Genomic DNA, 17,463 nt, shown 5'->3' with positions numbered 1-17,463 from the left:
CTTGGTGCCGTCCCCAGCAAAATAAGTCAAAGGATAGATGCCCTTTCCTCCACAGGACTGCAGAATGCAAGGGGGTGAAGGAAGATCTCCATTTGCTGTGTCAACAGCTAAGTGCTCCTGGAAGCTGGCGCACAGCCAGCTAGAAGACTCAACTTGCCAGATAGGATACAGGAGATCCACAAGGAAGGCGGGGTTTGGAACTAGAGGCCAGGCTGCCAAGCCCACTGGTTTGCAGAGGCACACAGCTAGTGTCAGGAGGTGGGACTTCCTTTCCACCTAGAAGCTGCTGCAGAGAAAAAAGACGTGTCCTCTGTGACTTCCATATGGTCAGTCCAGAGCTGTGATAAATGACACTCACTGTCAGAGGGACAGAACAGAGACCACAAGGGCCAGAGAGGACCCAAGAGAGTAAGGTTAGAGGATGGTCAATTAATCTGCAAAGAGTTTCCGAAGAGCAGAGTGCAACTACTAGACTAATTCCCTAAAAAGAGGCCCTAACAGACTGCATTACAAAAGCTGATCACTTTATTCCTTTGCTTCCTTTATTTTTATATACTGTTCTATAATGAGAGGTGTTTATAGATATTAAGGTAGTTGTATATTCGAAAAAGGCTCAATGCTATTATTTTGAAATTTTCAAATTACAAATCCCAAAACAAAGAGGGAGAGAGATGAAGTAGGTGAACATGTTTCACTAATCCGAAGTTTTTAAAGCATGGCCAGATTTCAAGAATTAAGACTACTCAAACACAGTAGAAAAGATAACAAATACATATGCCCCTTGGCTGGTTCTCACAGACCTGCCAGCAACTAGAAATCAGGATATCGTTTTCACAATGATCTTGCAGCTATGGCCAGCCAAAAGCTATTGCCAATGACCTCAGGAACAAATTCTACCAGCCTCAAACAAAGTGCAGGGCCAGTAAGATGGCTCGTCAGCTAAAGACAATTTCCTCCAACATGGCGACCTGAGCAGAGTCCCCAGGACCCACATGGTAGAGGAGAGCTGACCCACACAAATTGTCCTCCAACCTCCATATATGAACTACAGTGCACCCAGCCTCCCCTGAAACACCCAAATGATTTTTTTTAATTTTAAAGACATACCACATGTATTCTCCAAATGTGAATGTGGAATATCTTATTTTCCATAGCCTCTTAACCTCCCTCAAGATACTGCATAAAACTTGCATGGTTCTCAGCTAGGAAGAGCTGCCTGATTGTACCTGGCCCCTTCAACCAATACTTAGCACCAGTCAGATAAGCACAGTGGACTACCAAAAGCCTGGGGGATGACATCACCTCTCTCCTCTGAATGGTGAAGCAAGGGATCGCTCTTTGACCTTGTCCTCAGTGGTGGGAGGGCCCTCTGGCTTCTCGGAGGTTGCATCAGGTTGGAAACAGGAGTTGATGCAGATGTGCTTTCTTCACCATCCGTGTTAGGAGGGTTAGGAGGAGCCCCACCTGGTTTACAAAACAAAAACAAAAGAAACAGTTTATTTCAACAGCTGCAGCCTTCAAAATGTTGGTCAGGAAACACCTGCAGGCCCAAACCTGCCAAGGCAAGAGTAATATAATTAATAGCATTTACTTAGGCTGGTGGCCCAGTCAGTTTTTCAGGTCCAGTACCAAGGCAAAGCCATCATCTCCAAATCACACTGCCACACTTAAAACAAGCAAACCAGGAAAACAATAAGGCCAAAGGGCAAAATCAAGAAGCCACGCAAGCACATCAGTCTGGCTTGTTTCCTAGGGGTGTTGAGAATCTTTCTCACTCAGGCATCCTGATGCTGCCTCCAGGGCACCTGAGCTTTTCACACCATCTGGCTCTTCAGGGAGGTGCCACCTACATGGCGAGGGTGCTATCCAAGACAAGCAGATGCACATTTGTCTACCCAGGGCATCCCCAGTTTGGGACACTCTCAACAGTCCAGTGAAGGAGTCAGTGGTTGCAAAATGAATCAGCAAATCACACTGGAACTGCATGATCCCTGCTCAAGAAATGCGGCAGCATCAACTGGGAAGCTGAGGTTCTGGCTGGAAAATTCCTCGTTAAAGATAGATAGATAGATAGATAGATAGATAGATAGATAGATAGATAGATAGATAGATAGATAAGTAAGCATGACCACAAACATGCCTAAGGGAAGATAGTGCTGTTTTATAGTTCTTCTTACGGTAGGGTTGTATAGATAGATAGATAGATAGATAGATAGATAGATAGATAGATAGATAGATAGACAGATAGATAGATAGATAATAAGTAAGCATGACCACAAACATGCCTAAGGGAAGATAGTGCTGTTTTATAATTCTTCTTACAGTAGGGTTGTAGCTCAGCAGCAGGGGCACAGTCTGCCCCCTCCCACATGTAAGGTGACTAGCAGACCGTTCCACACAGCCCTGCTGAACAGCTACCTCTGACGGAAATGGTGGAAAGTCAATCCATTATTTATTGCCATCTGCATTTTGTACCAGTGGACAATTCTCTAGGCCATTTAAAACCTCCCCAAAGACAGAAAGCTGGGACAATAGTGTCCTTAAATTACATGGATAAATGTAAACGGACTCTAGCATAGGCCACAGGACTGAAAAATCTTAGTTGTCTTGGCATTAAAACCCTTGGTTGTAAATGACAGGACGAATATACATTGTAATACATGAAACTCATGTTCCTTCAAAGTAGTTCAGTTCATTTTAACAGAACAAAAAAATGATTAAGAAGAACAGGAATAACAAATTAATCTCCACTCTATTCCATGGGTTCCTAAGGATAATTTGATTATTCGTAAAAAGATTCTAGGTGTTTATCTTTATTTCAGTATATTTTTTTCTTCTTCATGTTCACATTTAGATCTTATTTCTAAGCCCTAAGAGTTGACAGTATTTTGGCCCTGACAAGAGGAAGTGGCCTGGACCATTTGCTCCAAGAATACCTTACCTCCAGCCAAAACACTGGTCAGAATATTTACTACATATTCTAATCTATTGAATTGCAGCTTGGGGAGTGAGGATGTGTGTTACCTTGAGTTATTTGTGTGCAAACTGGCTCCGATGGGCTCGCAGCAGCCTCTGGTCCTTCTGGCATTTGGAATGAAGATTCCTGCATCACAAAGGAAAGGAGAAAGAGGATTTTTTCACATAAGGTTTAAATCATTGCTCAAAGGACCCCAGTAAACTCCTTCGGATGATGTGAGGGTTTATTCCTTGTGAGGAATGCCACCTGTTTCCTCTGGTCATACCTGCTCCTGGCCCATCTGGCTCACCACAGCTTCATAAGGAGGTGGGGGGTCCAGAGGACAGAACACTTCCACACCCTTGATTCGTGCTCCGTAGATATGTGGCAGTGGGATGACATCAGGACCAACCATCCTAGAAAAAGCAGCTGGGCATCAGGAGGCACACTCCGCACACTGGGCCCTGCCTCTGCCTCTGTCTCTAGACTGGGGAAAACTGCTCACAGTGGCTCCATCCAGAAGAGGGATAGCCATCCAGACCGTCCTAGGAAAATGCCCAGGAGGGTCCTCAGGCAAATGATGGTGCATAAAATATAATGCCTTTTTTTCCTTTTAATCACATCAGTGAGAACACAAACAATAGTCCATAGAGACAGAAAGCATGGGTGACTGCCAGGCTCTGGGAAAAGGGAACTAGGGACTGACAGCTTATGTGTTATGAACTTGGCATTTCCTTAGAATGAGATAGAGCTAGTGGTTAGACAATGTGGTGAATATGCTAAATACCACTGAATCATGTAGTTAACAGGATAAGTGAAATCTTGGTTCTCTCCTGTATTAGTACACGGAGAAAACTTCCTGCCTTGTTTTCCCTAATGTCTGGTTCATGACAGAAATTCACTGTCAGTTTTTAACATTTTTTATTCATTTTACATACCAACCACAATTCCCCCCATCTCCCCTTCTCCTTCTTCCCCACCCCCACCTTCCCCCAACCCACTCCCCATCCACTCCTCAGAAAGGGTAAGACCTCCCATGGGGAGTCAACAAAGCCTGGCATGTTCAGATGAGGCAGGACAGAGTCACCCCACCCCCCTGTGCATCTAGGCTGGGGGGAATTGATTTCAAACAAAAAAACAAAAGGTGAGCAATGTCACAGCTTGAGGACAAAACCGGGAGCTAGCTAGCAGAAAGATTACAGAGTGACTCCCTCAGACAGGAATTCTGCCCTCCTCAGCTAAGGATGCACTGTGTCAGGTGTGAGGGTTTGCATAAAAATTAAAAACAGTCATACTAAGGACAGTAGAGAGGTGGATTAAGGTTGGCATCCTATTTTTCTCTGGACTTGATATAGCAAACCTGGCTGAGTTGACGAAAAGATCTGTGTTCATTTGGAATGTGGACACCCCACTCTCAACAACAAAGCTATAGCCAACTGACAATTTCAGCAGAGAAACTTCGGAAGAGTCTCGCGATTACCAAGAAATAGAGGCGCTGACTTGCGGCAGAGTTACACTGTGTGATGCCTGAAGATCCAGATGTAGAACCATCAGGTACCTGTCTATCCAGCACCATGGCTCTCTGCCTGCAGCCATGCTTTCCACCATGATGGCAATGGACTAACCCTCTGAAATGGTAAGCCAGTCCCAATTAAACGCTTTCCTTTATACGATTTGCTGTACTCATGGTGTCTCTTCACAGTCACAGAATACTAAGGTAGAGACAAAACGAGACTATTGTTTCCTGGAATGTTATTTTCTCTGGGCTCCTCTGTGACTCAGCCCTAGCAATGGAGAAGTAACAGCTGGGGAGGTTCTGAAACTAGAGATGGACCACAGAGAATATGTGTTTCATTGCTGTCTGTCTCCAACATCGGCAATTCTCCTCTTACTGTATGAAGTAATCAAATCATCTTACCCTGGCCCCTGATGATCTGCATCGCCAGCAGGCCACTCCCCAAACAAAGAAAGTCTTGCTGTTCCAGACCCAACATTGCCATCTGGCCACCCAGTGATAGCCCCTTCCCTGGCTTTGTGGCCATCTCTGTCTCTGTCTGGGCAGGTCTTCCAGAAGGGGTGAGGTAAGATTCAAAGAACATTAACAATGCCTAAGTGGGACTTATTTCAAATGCATGCATAACTGTCCTCAACTCTATATGTACTACAGATACTCAAATATATATATACCTGATCTCTAAATATCAAGCTAAATATGATAATTTTCCTATAGACCGCCAGAATTTTGTTTTCCTTTTTGTGGTTTAACCTCTAAACTCAGCATAAGGTCACTTCTCTAGGGATGCCAGAGCTGACTGGGTAATCCAGTTGGCTATTCTGGGCTTGGGAGACCTCTGGGCACTGACAACTATGACTCTAACACACGTTAGTGATCTAGACTGAGCTCCTGTCCTGGAAGAGGAAGCCTGTCTAACTCATTCTGTAATCCAGCACAGCACTAAGCAAGCAGTGTTGGATGCACAGTGTTTGCTGAATGAATAAGAGGATTATTATTCAAAGGCTCAATGCAAAGCATCACTAACAACCAGACCAATGCCCATTTCCTGCTACAAATAGATTTAAGAAAACAGTCAAAATTTGAGCTGGAATTTGAAAAGGAAAAAAGCATGGTGTCCATTTAAAAATAACCCAGAGAGATGCAATTGGTAATTATTTTTTTTTCTTAGTGGCTGCAAAGGATTTCATGTCTGTTGGGACCTGCTGATGGTGTTTTAATGAAACATCGATTCTGCCTAACTGGGCACGTTCCCAGGACAACAGAAATTCTCAATCATGTCAAATTACAGCTGTTATCTCCCTAGGTGTCAGTTTTCTCTAGGAAGCTAATTGAAATTGAAAAGGTGTATCTCTAGGTCAAGGTTGGACTTATCTTTGGAGTCATCTGGTTTATCAGAGAGAAACGAGACGACAGGGAGGAGAACAACCCACACAGGACAATCTGTCTGGATGTTAGAGAAAAAAGAGGAAGCCCAGGCTGAGCATTCCGGAGACCACACGAGTCTGAACGTGGAACACAGCACGGAGACCCCAGGTGGCTTAGGAATGAATGATACCTGCGGTTCATCCTTGGTGTGCAGGAGTAAAATGTGGCAAAGTAGGAGGGGGGAGGCACCGGCGGCACAAAGTCGTCTGGGTCTGGAATCCGTCCATGCTCTTCCACTTCTTCTGTAGACATTTGGGACTCATCCTGTTTAAACAGCATGGTAGGAGAAAAGCAGTGGAGCATACGGCAGGGATGGACAGCTAGGCCAAAACACCACACGGTGCTTCCACACACAGTAGGGATGATAAAGCTAGGCCAAAACACCACACGGTGTTTCCACACACAGCAGGGATGGACAGCTAAGCCAAAACACCACACGGTAATCTCACACACAGCAGGGATGCGCAGTTAAGCCAAAACACCACACAGTAATCTCACACACAGCGGGGATGTGCAGTTAAGCCAAAACACCACACGGTAATCTCACACACAGCAGGGATGGGCAGTTAGACCTAAACACTGCAGTTTCCTCACACTTACAATACATGGCCTTCTGGTGGCGAAGATCTGGAGGTAGCGCAGGGCAGCAGCCACCAAACACACTGTGGTGGTCAGGGCATTCAAGGCACACAGGGCAAACAGAACTTTCTGGAAACAACAAGACCACTGATCAGGGAGTATTGTAAAATCATGTCAATACCAACACTGCCCAAACTGAAAAACTTCCAAGCAGATGAGGGCAGGGAATTAGATAGCTTATAGAAGTGCCGAAATAAATTCTGGCCAATATAACCCTCTGACAGAATGCAGATTTCTTAATTTTAAAACTTTATAATTCCAGCTATTTGAAGACAAAGGCAGGAAGATCGTAAGTTCATACCCAGACTGGATAATACAGTAAGACTGTCTAAACAAACAAATAAAAACAAAACCCACCTAGACTGGGTATAGTGAGATACACCTATAATCCAGAACCCTGAAGGCTTGAGGCAGAAGGATCCCAGTTCAGGGTCAGACTCCAATTCAAAAATTAAGTAACCTAAAAAAAGACAAACTCTGAAGCTCCCTGTCTTACAAAGGCCTAGTGTTACATACAAGGCAGTCAGACCTCCTTGTTCATGGGGTTCACCTTCACAGATTCAATGAAGTCCAAATGGAAAATGTTCAAAAAAGAACAAGGCTGTGCTGAAAATGCAAAGACCCTTTTTGTGTCGTTCTTTTTTCTTATATGATATAGAAACTATTTGCAAAATACTCTGCACCAGGTATTGCCTCTAAAGGTGGCTGAAACATGCAGAAGAGTGTGTGCATGTTAAGTGCAAACCTATGCCATTGTATGGAAGGGGCTTGGGTGTGACAGCAGAGTTCAGTGTCCTCAGGGGTGCTGGAACCAATCTCCCAGGGACACAGAGGGACTTTTTATAATGCTATCTAGAAATGTTCCTTCCAGAAGAACAGTGAAAATCTTCTGTAATTGGTGCCCTACCCCACCCCACCACAGTGCTTCCAAGCAGGATGCAATCTGCTTAACCTGTGGCTACTGCTTCTACTTTGGGAGCAACAAGCATTGAAGCCCCAGGCACCCAGCTATACACAGCAGGAACCAGGAGCAGCCAGGGAGTAAACAGGATTTCTTTCTTCAAATAGCAGCAAAGGCAACACTGAAAGTGGCTGTGGCTATAGCCCTGGCTCCTTCATGGGCTTTCCCCAAGCTAAGTCAGGTTTAGAAAGTTCCAGATGACTCAACTACAAAATATGCAGAAGGCAAAGCAAGTAGGTCATTTTTTAAGTCCTGTACTATCCAGAGCTGGCAGCGCTGAAGAGTTCTCTCTCTGAGCTTTCTCCTCCTCCTCCTCCTCCTCCTCCTCCTCCTCCTCCTCCTCCTCCTCCTCCTCCTCCTCCTCCTCGCCAAAATCAAGGAGAGTTGGTGGTGGTTGACTAACCAACAGCTAAGGGGTCGCCAGCTGATTTTGCCACCCTCTGCAGCCAGGCCACAGTTGTCCGGCTCCATCACAAAGGCTGGTTTGCATTTCTCTTTGACCTGAATCCTTTGAGCACTGTCCTAAATTTCTTTTCCTTATTATAATTGCTGCCTATTAAACAAGATACAAAGAACTCACTCTGTAGACCGGGCTGGCCTCGAACTTACAGAGATCCGCCTGCCTCTGCCTCCAGAGTGCTGGGATTAAAGGCATGTGCTACCAACGCCTGGCTCGATACAAAGAACTCAATGTCTCCTTATTTTCCGGCTGATCTTAGTCTGTGTGTCCTAGAGTGGCAACATTCAACAAGTTCATGCAACTCACTACAAACGAACAATGCCAAGGGAGCATGCAACTGAGGCTTTCCTGAAAGCTATACCTCGGACGTGTGTATGAACATACACGTATTGTCAGTTATGACTCCTTGCTAACTTTTTAAAAAAGAGTTTATATTCTTAAACACAATGAAATCTCTCCATACTTAAAGATGCAACCTGTGGCGCTCACTACACTTCTCTGACTGTGGGTCATTAGTGAGGGGCTGCTCATACTTGCTCTTAGCAGTTTGACTATTAGAAGGCCATTACTGAAAGGGAGTATCTCAAGGAGCCTTCTTAGCCCCCCCCCATGTGCATATCTCAGCAGAGCCTGTGAGCTGTCAATCTTACCTTAAGCAGGAGATGAACAGCACTGCAAGGTTGAACTGGAAAGAGTTTCAAGGCATTTTCTTTGTCTGTGCATTTGGCTGGTTGAAATTCTTCACAACAGAAGCAGATCTTGCCTTCACCCAAGTCCACCTTAAGGAAAGAGGCAGAACAGTGATTGCTATACCACACTGCATATATTGTACAGGATGTGATGGGATGTGTATGGTTCCAAAAAAGACCAAAAGAGGGCACTGGAACCCTTGGAGCTGAAGTTACAGGAAGCTGTAAGTCACCCAATGTGGGTGCTAGGAAATGAACTCAGGTCTTCCAGAAAAGGAAGACACGCTCTTAACTGCTGAGTCATCTTGTCTGCCCCAAAGTCCGTTTCTTATACATGCTATAAGGCCACAACAGGACAACATTGGGCTCTTTATGTCATATTCCTTTGGGGACTCAGAGTTGTGAAACATCCACCATCTGGGGGCTGGAGAGATGGCTCGGTGGTTAAGAGCAGTGACTGCTCTTCCAGAGGACCTAGGTTCTGTTCCCAGCAACCAAATGGCAGCTCACACCTGTCTGTAACTCCAGTTCAGTGAATTTGGTATCCTTATGCCAATGCACATAAAATAAAGTTAAAGTATTAAAAAAAAGAAAGAAAGAAACATTCACCATCTCAGTGCTGTGGCATGAGCGACATATCTAAGAGATAGAGAGCACATAGTAAACAACACTTAAGAAATGTCAGATAAGATATAGGACACCCAATGCAAGTGTGAATTCAAACAAACAATCGTCTAAAATAAAGAATGTGTCAATCATTGCTTGAGGCATGTTGATAGTAACAAAAAAGCCATTAGCAATTCATCTGAAATTCAAACTCAATTGAGTATCCTCTAATTTTACTAATCAGAGTTAGTGTTGCCCATCACTTTAGCTTATAACTTTGTGGCCAAAGTGAATCACATGATTGACTTTGATTTCAAGAAGGCAAGAGAATTCCAATCTACCTCAAGGGTAAGAAACACAGGGTGAATTCTGTGAACAGTAAGTAGTCCTGAGCCATGTAGAAAGACCTCCCCGTGCTCATTCTCAATGCAGGCATAGACTTTTAGTGAAGTGATAATTGATGAGTAACCTTGCACATTCTTAATGAGATGCTCTGCAAACTTTTGGCCACTTCCAAGTTTTTCTTAAGCAAGCTGAGAAAATACATAACACCTGGTTTGGGTAAATAAACCCCAACTTGAGGACAGAGGCAATCTTTCTTGCTCTGCAGTCTGAACTGGTGAAGTTGGCTTTGCTTCCCTTTGTCCTAAAAGGCAAGGTTATAGCCCATTCACTAAGTGTTAATTAGGCAGCTCTCAACTCACTAACTGCAAACTCTTTCAGGAATCTTCAACGACTACACAGTCAGTTTTAATTGTTAAAGCAGGTGAGGCTATTTTTTTCTTATTGAATTAATGTTCTTAACCTCTAGTTGCAGTACTGAGTTTCAGTTTTGTGAAAATAAGAAAAAATGGTTCTTCCTATTGAAATTGAGTAGGAAACTAAAGGAAAAAAATTCCCACTACTAGATTATGTAACATTCGGGGAAATTGGCTATTATAGTTTATTTTCTCTTTTTAGGTAAAATTTGCATATTCTACATAAATTATACCTGGGGGGAGGGGTTCATGCATTTAATCTGAGCATTGGGGAGGCAAAAGCAGGCAAAGGCAGATTTCTGAGTTCAAGGCCAGCCTGGTCTACAGAGAGAGTTCCAGGACAGCCAGGGCTACAAAGACAAACTCTGTCTCAAAAAACAAACAAAACAAAAACATTACATATATACAAATAGTAAGTGTGCCATTTGAGGAGTTTCAGGAGTGTACTTGTGTAACCCAAGCCCTTCTCAACACCAGCTGTTACCATCATATCTGAGAACATTCCTTCACCACCCTTCTCCATCAGTGTCTATTTCCTCTCCAGGGACAACCATCATTCTTTCTTTTTGTTCCTTTAGATTAGTAGAACCCCTTCTAGATCTCCATGGATTTCAACATTTTTCATCATAAAATCATGTTTAAGAGATGCATTATCACATCTGTGTTTTATGTAAATTCTGTCTCTGATACAAAGAATGGCAATCAGAGTCACCTTGATGGGTTCTACAATTATCTCTACTGTGCATTCCCATAACTTGGTCCTTTCATGTTCCGTCTAGTGACAACTTAGCAACATCCGACACCTAAAACCACACACAGGGCTGTTTGTATTAGAATTTTCCCACCATTGTCACACGGTGTTGCAGATAAGTCCCACTGTTAACATAGACATTAGCTTCTCACCCTCTAGATGCAAAGGTCTCTCTGTCTAAGCTAGGCTCCATGGAGGGTGGGGGTGGGGAGTGTGTGACAGACAGCTCCTCTACCTCTCAGCACCCCTCTGTCCTACTCCTCCCACAGGCAGTGGGCTGCTTCACATTAAGTTGAACAGTGCCTGAGTTAGCACCGATCACAGTACTGGGTAGTAACAAGTCAACCCTTCTACAGATGACAACTTACTCCGCTTCCTCCTCATGGCAACCAAACTAATTTCCACATGACTCAGGGTGGTTTCCATTTCTGGTCCTTGGTGCAAACCTCCAGACCTCATCCAAAGGCCCACATTTCACAGTTCCCTCTGGCAGTGCTAGGTGTCATTTTACAGAGGGTCCCTTCTTCCCTTTGCCCATTCTTGCTGTAAGGTGTTTAGTGAAGGAAGGTGGGCCAGGGAGGGGATTGCAGCAAGGCTGTAGTCTCCCACCAGACAGCAAAGTACACAGGGACTTCTGCTGTCCTCAGTTTTCAGCATGAGCTCAGATGCAGGCAAGATTGTCCAGATGAGTGCAAGCTAATCCCTTGAAACAGGACTCCTTGAAAGCTTAATCATTACATGGTCATGAATGACAAACTCCATGCCTACTTGCCACGAGGAAGTCCCTGAGGCTCTGTGCAAACAACAGCAATCGACAGTGCATTTCCTTCACCACCCTTGCCGACCCAACACCTACACCTTCATTTTTAATTCCACCTCTGCTTGGTATGTCTAAAGATCTGTTCTTACTTCTCTTTAAATGCTTTAAGTCGCCTGAAAAAAAACAATAAAACTTGCCCCAATTCCAAATGCTCAATTTCCACACTTCAACCCAGAAGTCATTACCTCGTGGTCATGGTGTTTTATTACAGCAATAGGAATCCTAACAAATACGAGTCCCTTTCATACTAATAAATGTCATACCAACTGGTATGACATACCAACTGAAGGAACTATGTGCAGCTTCCTTTCCAGACTGACCACCACTGTGCTTCTCACATTATATTTCACCTGAAGACATTCACGTCATAACAACTGGTCAGCGATGGTCACCACTCTCATTTGAACAAAAAGCTTTAATGCTTGTTTTAAAAGTTTCAAAGAATGTGAGAAAGAACAACAGGTTTTGTGAGGCCCTGGGAGCTTCCCTCATTGGGAAGGTTGTGGGTTTCACTGCAAGAACTTGACCACAGCTTTTCGAGTAATAAGTCAACCTTTGCATCTTCTTTGTTTCTATAAGGTAGATTGCAATGGGACAAAATTCTAGATGCAAAAGATTTACTATAACCCGTTTAGAGTCGGCCCTTGCTTTTGTACTAAGTGAAATACTGATTGGTAGATGTTCCCCCACCGCAACTTTTTTAACATTTAGATACCCAGAAATTCCACTTTGGGGTAATGCACTCAAAGGAACTGACAATGGGGCTTGGGCGAGAGGTTTGTGCACTGCTGGTCACATTGGCTTTACATACAATAGACAAAAGGTGGCAACAACCCAAGGATCCATCCACCAATGATGGACAAAGAGCGTCATCGGTACGGACAATGGAGTATTATTCAACCTTTAAAAGGAAAGAACTCTGACACAGACTATACCATGGTTATACCTTGAGGACATCACCCACAGAAAGACAAAAACTGTGTGACTCTATTTATATGAATGTCTTTGGAGTATTTGAATTGATAAGATAGACAATGGGTAGCTGGGAAGGGGCTGGTAGAGACAGGCAGAGCTCTGGAGAGCAGTGTTAAAGTATGTGACACTACTGTACTGTAACAGACAATGGTTAAAATGAATTGTTTTATGAGCGCTTCACCACAATTTATAAAAACTATTATTTGAATTGTTTTTTGCTTCTTTATTTCTTTGTTTTTGTTTGAGACAAGGTCTTTCTACACAGCCCTGGGTATCCTGGAACTCACTAAGCAGGCAAGGCTGGCCTTGAACTCACAGAGATTCTGTGAACTTACAGCGATTCTGTGAATTTACAGCTTCTTGTTCACAAGTATGAGATCCAGAAAGCTCTGAAAACCACAAGTCTTGATCACAGCCTTCTGTCCCAGATGCCACTGACACGCTACGTAATAGATGGTCTGTGCATCATATTTCTCCTCCAAAATCAGCAGATCTCCGAATGCTGATGCACACCTGGCCTCCAAAGCTTTCAGACAAAGGATCTTTGGCCTGGATTCTGGTAACATTCATTTTTGCTCTTTAGATGCAGGCAGGCACATCAATTGTGGAGACCTGATCCATGCATCCCCTACCTAGCTGCTGCATCACACTGCTCTCGTACTAGGGTTGTACTGGCCACTTGCTACTCTAGCCAAATGACCAGTGACTGAGGAAGGTACCTAGAAGCAGGCTTTTCCCAGCTTACTTTTCCTAGTTTGTGCATGTAGCAAACCAGCGAGGCTGACAGTCCAGGCTCCACCCCAAGTACGGTGATGCTACAGGGTACTTACCAGGTCACATCTGGGCACGCTGGATACAAACTGTGCTCCTTGACAGCCCAGGATGAATCCTGCCAGATTTAAGAGGATGCAAACCACAGAGAGCAGCACAAAAAGATTTACCTGCAACAAGACAGAATGGGTGCTTAGAAAAGACCATGGCTAAACATGCAGATGGTTTCAGGTACAGATATATATTAAATACATATGTTTATGGCAGACATTATCTTTCTGGTGGAAGCTTTAAGGAAAAAAAGTCAAAACCTTAAGAAACAAAGTGAAGTCATGTTTTAATTTTTTTCATAGTTCTAAGTTCTGTGTGCTCTCCAGTCTTTAAAGCAATCTCAGGTTCCTATTTTCTTCCTCTTTGCAAATATTTCTTCTTCGTTGACCTTTTATCTGTACCTTACAGAATGCTCCAGCTATTTCCTCCTTGGACTATTTAGACTTTGCCTGAATTTTACTGGCCAGTAACTGCAGGAGGTAGATGTAGAGCCCAGAGATCTAAGCAGACCATAGGAAGAATAAGAAGCTGAGTCATTAACACCCAGAAATCGCAGTATATGAACTGAAATAAGGGGATAGGATCTTGTTTCAGTCCAAAGCAGCTTACGTTCTAAAGAATGTTCAATAATCTTCCATAAACTTTTTTTTCTGAAGCTAAAAATAGAATCACTTCAAATAATTAAGGACTGACTGAAGTCACCAAAGAAGTCAGTATTTGCTTGGTATCAATTAGAGATTAAATGTGTCTTTCAAGTTGAGAACTGATTACTACAAAAAAAATGAGACCTTATCAGAAAAAAAGCAAATATAAAACATCAGAGTCCATAATTATCAGTATTAAAGCCAGTCATATGTCAAAGCTAGCTAGCAAATGAGTTTATACATAAACTTCAATATACCAAAAACATCTTCCTTTACTTCTGTTCTTATTTCAGATCAGGCCAGCAAGATCTCCTCAGACCCATTCTGTGAGTTAACAGTTAACGCCACACAATGCCACTTTCCCTGGGGGAGGGGGTCTCCTTCTTCCTGGGCAATAGAACTTGGCTTCTTTCCTTTCACTGTTTCTTTGCATAAATGCCATTGTCAAATCTTTGGGAAATCCTGTGGGAGCTGCTGTTGTGCCTGTCACAAGATCGCATCCCCACTGATGGAGCAGCATACAACACATGCCCTTTGCACTGTATCACTCATGGGGAACGAAGGATCCGGAACTGACCAAGGACAGAGTGCAGCCTTCCCACATGAACACCACATAGCAGTTGCTATTTGAAGAGCTGTAGTGTGTCTATAGTCCTCAGACCCAGCAACACAACTAGTGTGACTACACAGAAGACTTAAAGTTTGATGGGAGATGTCATTCTGTAAATATGTCTTATTGATTGATGAATAAAGCACTGTTGGCCTATAGGATGCAAGATAGGTGGGACTAGGAGTTGAGGAGGATTCTGGGAAATGTAGTCAAGAGTGGGGAGTCACCATGTGATCTCCCAGGAGGAGAGGACACATCAGGAGGGTGTCCTTGGAAAGATAAGTCCTTATAAATATATGTTAGTAATTATGGGGTAATAATTAAGTCAGAGCTAGCCAATGAGAAACCATAGCAAATGGCCAACAGCTTCATAATTAATATAGTGTCCTGTGTGTTCATTTGGAATTGATGTGATTCTAGGACCCAGGCAGCTGTCAGGAAGAATCCCGTTTCAAAAGTTGGCTTTGGAAATTTTCCTTTATTTCAAGATAAGATACCTTTAGAGGAAAATGTGGTTATGGCCTGTATCCCCACACTGCATAATCACTAATCTTTATTATTAAAAATTAACACCATTGCATAGAAGGTGTATGAAGTCCCATCACTCTCAACACTGGACCCCAAAACTCTTCAACAGAATCTTAAGCTCATCAAAGACACAAACTAGGAGAAAATATTCTCATAACATAAAATATTTTACTTATACATATATATATATATATATATATATATATGTTCTTGTGTGTACACACATGCATGTGGAGGCCAGAGGACAACCTCAGGTATACTTTTTCAGGCACCATTGACCTTGTTTTTTGAGACAGGGTCTCTGTCTGGAATTCGCAGATTTATCTAGCTTGACTGGCCAGTAGCCCTAGGGATCTGCCTGTCTCTATCTCCCCATAGCTGAAATTACAGTACAACACCATAACACCATGCCTAGTTGGTCTTTTTTTTTAACATGGGTTTTGGGGCTTGAACTTGGGTCTCATGTTTGCAATGTGAAGCCTTTACCAGTTAACTATCTGTCCAGCCCCACAGCAAATATTTTACATCTGTTTGTAGAACACAGAAATAACACCTACCTCAGTAATGAAGTGACAATCCGATTAAAGAATGTTGACCTGGACACACACACACACACACACACACACACACACACACACACACACACGGGGAGGGGGTGAGGGGGAGACGCGCGGCACGGATGAATGGAAGTTAAATTACAATGAAACACCACTACTCCACACCATTTTAAATGGCTAAATTTTCAAAGTCAACAATGCCAAGTGTCGCTGAGGATGGGGAGCATTTAGACATTGTCATGTGAACAGAAAATAGTGTCATTGCTATAGAATACAGTCAGTTTTTCAAAAACTAAATAGAAATCTCCCATGTAGAAGATCCCAAATAATTCATGAAGATACTTCACCCTCCAGTCTCTAATGAACTGCACAGAGTGACTTCCTTCCCAAAAAAATATAGCATCCAAGAGGAGATAAGTAACTCCCCATTAGAGCATGGGTCCTCAATAAGATGAACTGGAAATAGTACTTTGCAACTGTGAAACTTTTCCTCCTCTTCCCCCTCTTCCTCCTCCTCTTCCTCTTTTTCCTCTTGGCCCAACTCATAATAGCCTCCATCTGAGTACCACATCAGACAATTTCAATCTTGCAAAATACCTAATAAGCATCCCTCAAGTATGTCAATGCCATCCTAGGGGACAAGGGAACCCCGAGAAGCTACCTCAGCCAAGAGGACCCTTGGCAGACCTGGCAGCTATGTAACATGGTCTCCTGGATGGGATCCCAGACAGAGGCAGACAGGATGATTAGCTTGGGAATCTGAAGATCAGGGTCTTCAGCTGACCATACAGTATCACTGCTGATTCTAGCTTGTGACAAATACATCATACTACAGTAAGATGCTAATAACAGGGACAAGTCAGTTTAGAGTCCTCTGAGGACCACTTTCAGAAGCAGCATTGGGTGCCAGGGAACTACTGGAATTATAAGGGACACACAGGTCTCCCAGGTACCTTTAATTTGACTCCTCTGGCTTTACCCTGTGATGGTGTGACCTCCAAGGCCTGAGTTTCTGCCTTGACTTTCACTGATGTTGCACCAACAACAAACACTAGGAAAACATCAGCTGTTAACAACAAACATCAGTGTCACAAAAGCCACCCAGCAACAGTCAAGAAGGGGACATTTTTCTTACATTTCTTATATTTTAGTCATTCTTTCCTTTAAAAATATCACTGCAGGTGATTTGAGGTTTTCTTTATAGAAATCTGAAATATGGGGCCAGGATCCAGTGCAAATTTGCAAGACTCACTTATCCTGTCTGTTCAAGATGTCTTTGTCTTTACCAATGTTGAGAAATTGATGTGTTATACAAATTATCTTAAAGTCCTCTGAAAAACACTATACACACACTTTTATTATTTAGAATAAAGGAAAGGGGGTGCTGGAGAGATGGCTCAGCAGTTGAGAATACTGACTGCTCTTTCAGAGGACCTGAGTTCAATTCTCAGCACCCACATGGCAGCTAACAACTGTAACTCCAAGATCTGACACCCTCACACAGACACACATGCAAGCAAAACACCAATGTACATATAATTTAAAAATTAAATTAAATTAAAAAAAGAATAAAGGAAAGGAAATCTGGGCATAATGGCACACGCCTTTAATCCCAGGACTTGAGAGGCAAGGGCAGGTCGATCTCTGTGAGTTCAAGACCAGCCTGCTCTGTAGAGCGAGTTCCAGACCAGCCAGGGTTACATAGAGAGATCCTGTCTTGAAAAAAGAAAATGAATAAGAAGAATA

The 17,463-nt window shown here is 43.2% G+C and overlaps 1 protein-coding gene across 2 annotated transcripts in view; it reads right to left on the bottom strand.

The window, feature by feature from the left end:
- Fam189a2 (family with sequence similarity 189 member A2) overlaps positions 1 to 17,463 on the bottom strand; it is a 100,084-nt gene that overhangs the window by 4,892 nt on the left and 77,729 nt on the right. For both annotated transcript variants that reach the window (XM_040746287.1, XM_040746283.1), the window contains exons 3-9: positions 13,387 to 13,497; positions 8,608 to 8,736; positions 6,498 to 6,605; positions 6,028 to 6,161; positions 3,243 to 3,372; positions 3,025 to 3,103; positions 1,303 to 1,464 (exon numbers count right to left, since the gene is read on the bottom strand). In XM_040746287.1, coding sequence (XP_040602221.1) covers positions 1,303 to 1,464; positions 3,025 to 3,103; positions 3,243 to 3,372; positions 6,028 to 6,161; positions 6,498 to 6,605; positions 8,608 to 8,736; positions 13,387 to 13,497 — 853 coding nt within the window. The remainder of the gene's footprint in view (positions 1 to 1,302; positions 1,465 to 3,024; positions 3,104 to 3,242; positions 3,373 to 6,027; positions 6,162 to 6,497; positions 6,606 to 8,607; positions 8,737 to 13,386; positions 13,498 to 17,463) is intronic.

The sequence above is a fragment of the Mesocricetus auratus genome, unplaced genomic scaffold (assembly GCF_017639785.1).
Source record: "Mesocricetus auratus isolate SY011 unplaced genomic scaffold, BCM_Maur_2.0 Super-Scaffold_4256, whole genome shotgun sequence".
In the NCBI taxonomy this organism is placed as follows: domain Eukaryota; kingdom Metazoa; phylum Chordata; class Mammalia; order Rodentia; family Cricetidae; genus Mesocricetus; species Mesocricetus auratus.
The sequence above is the reverse complement of the archived record's forward strand: the minus strand, read 5'-3'. Positions and strand labels throughout refer to the sequence as shown.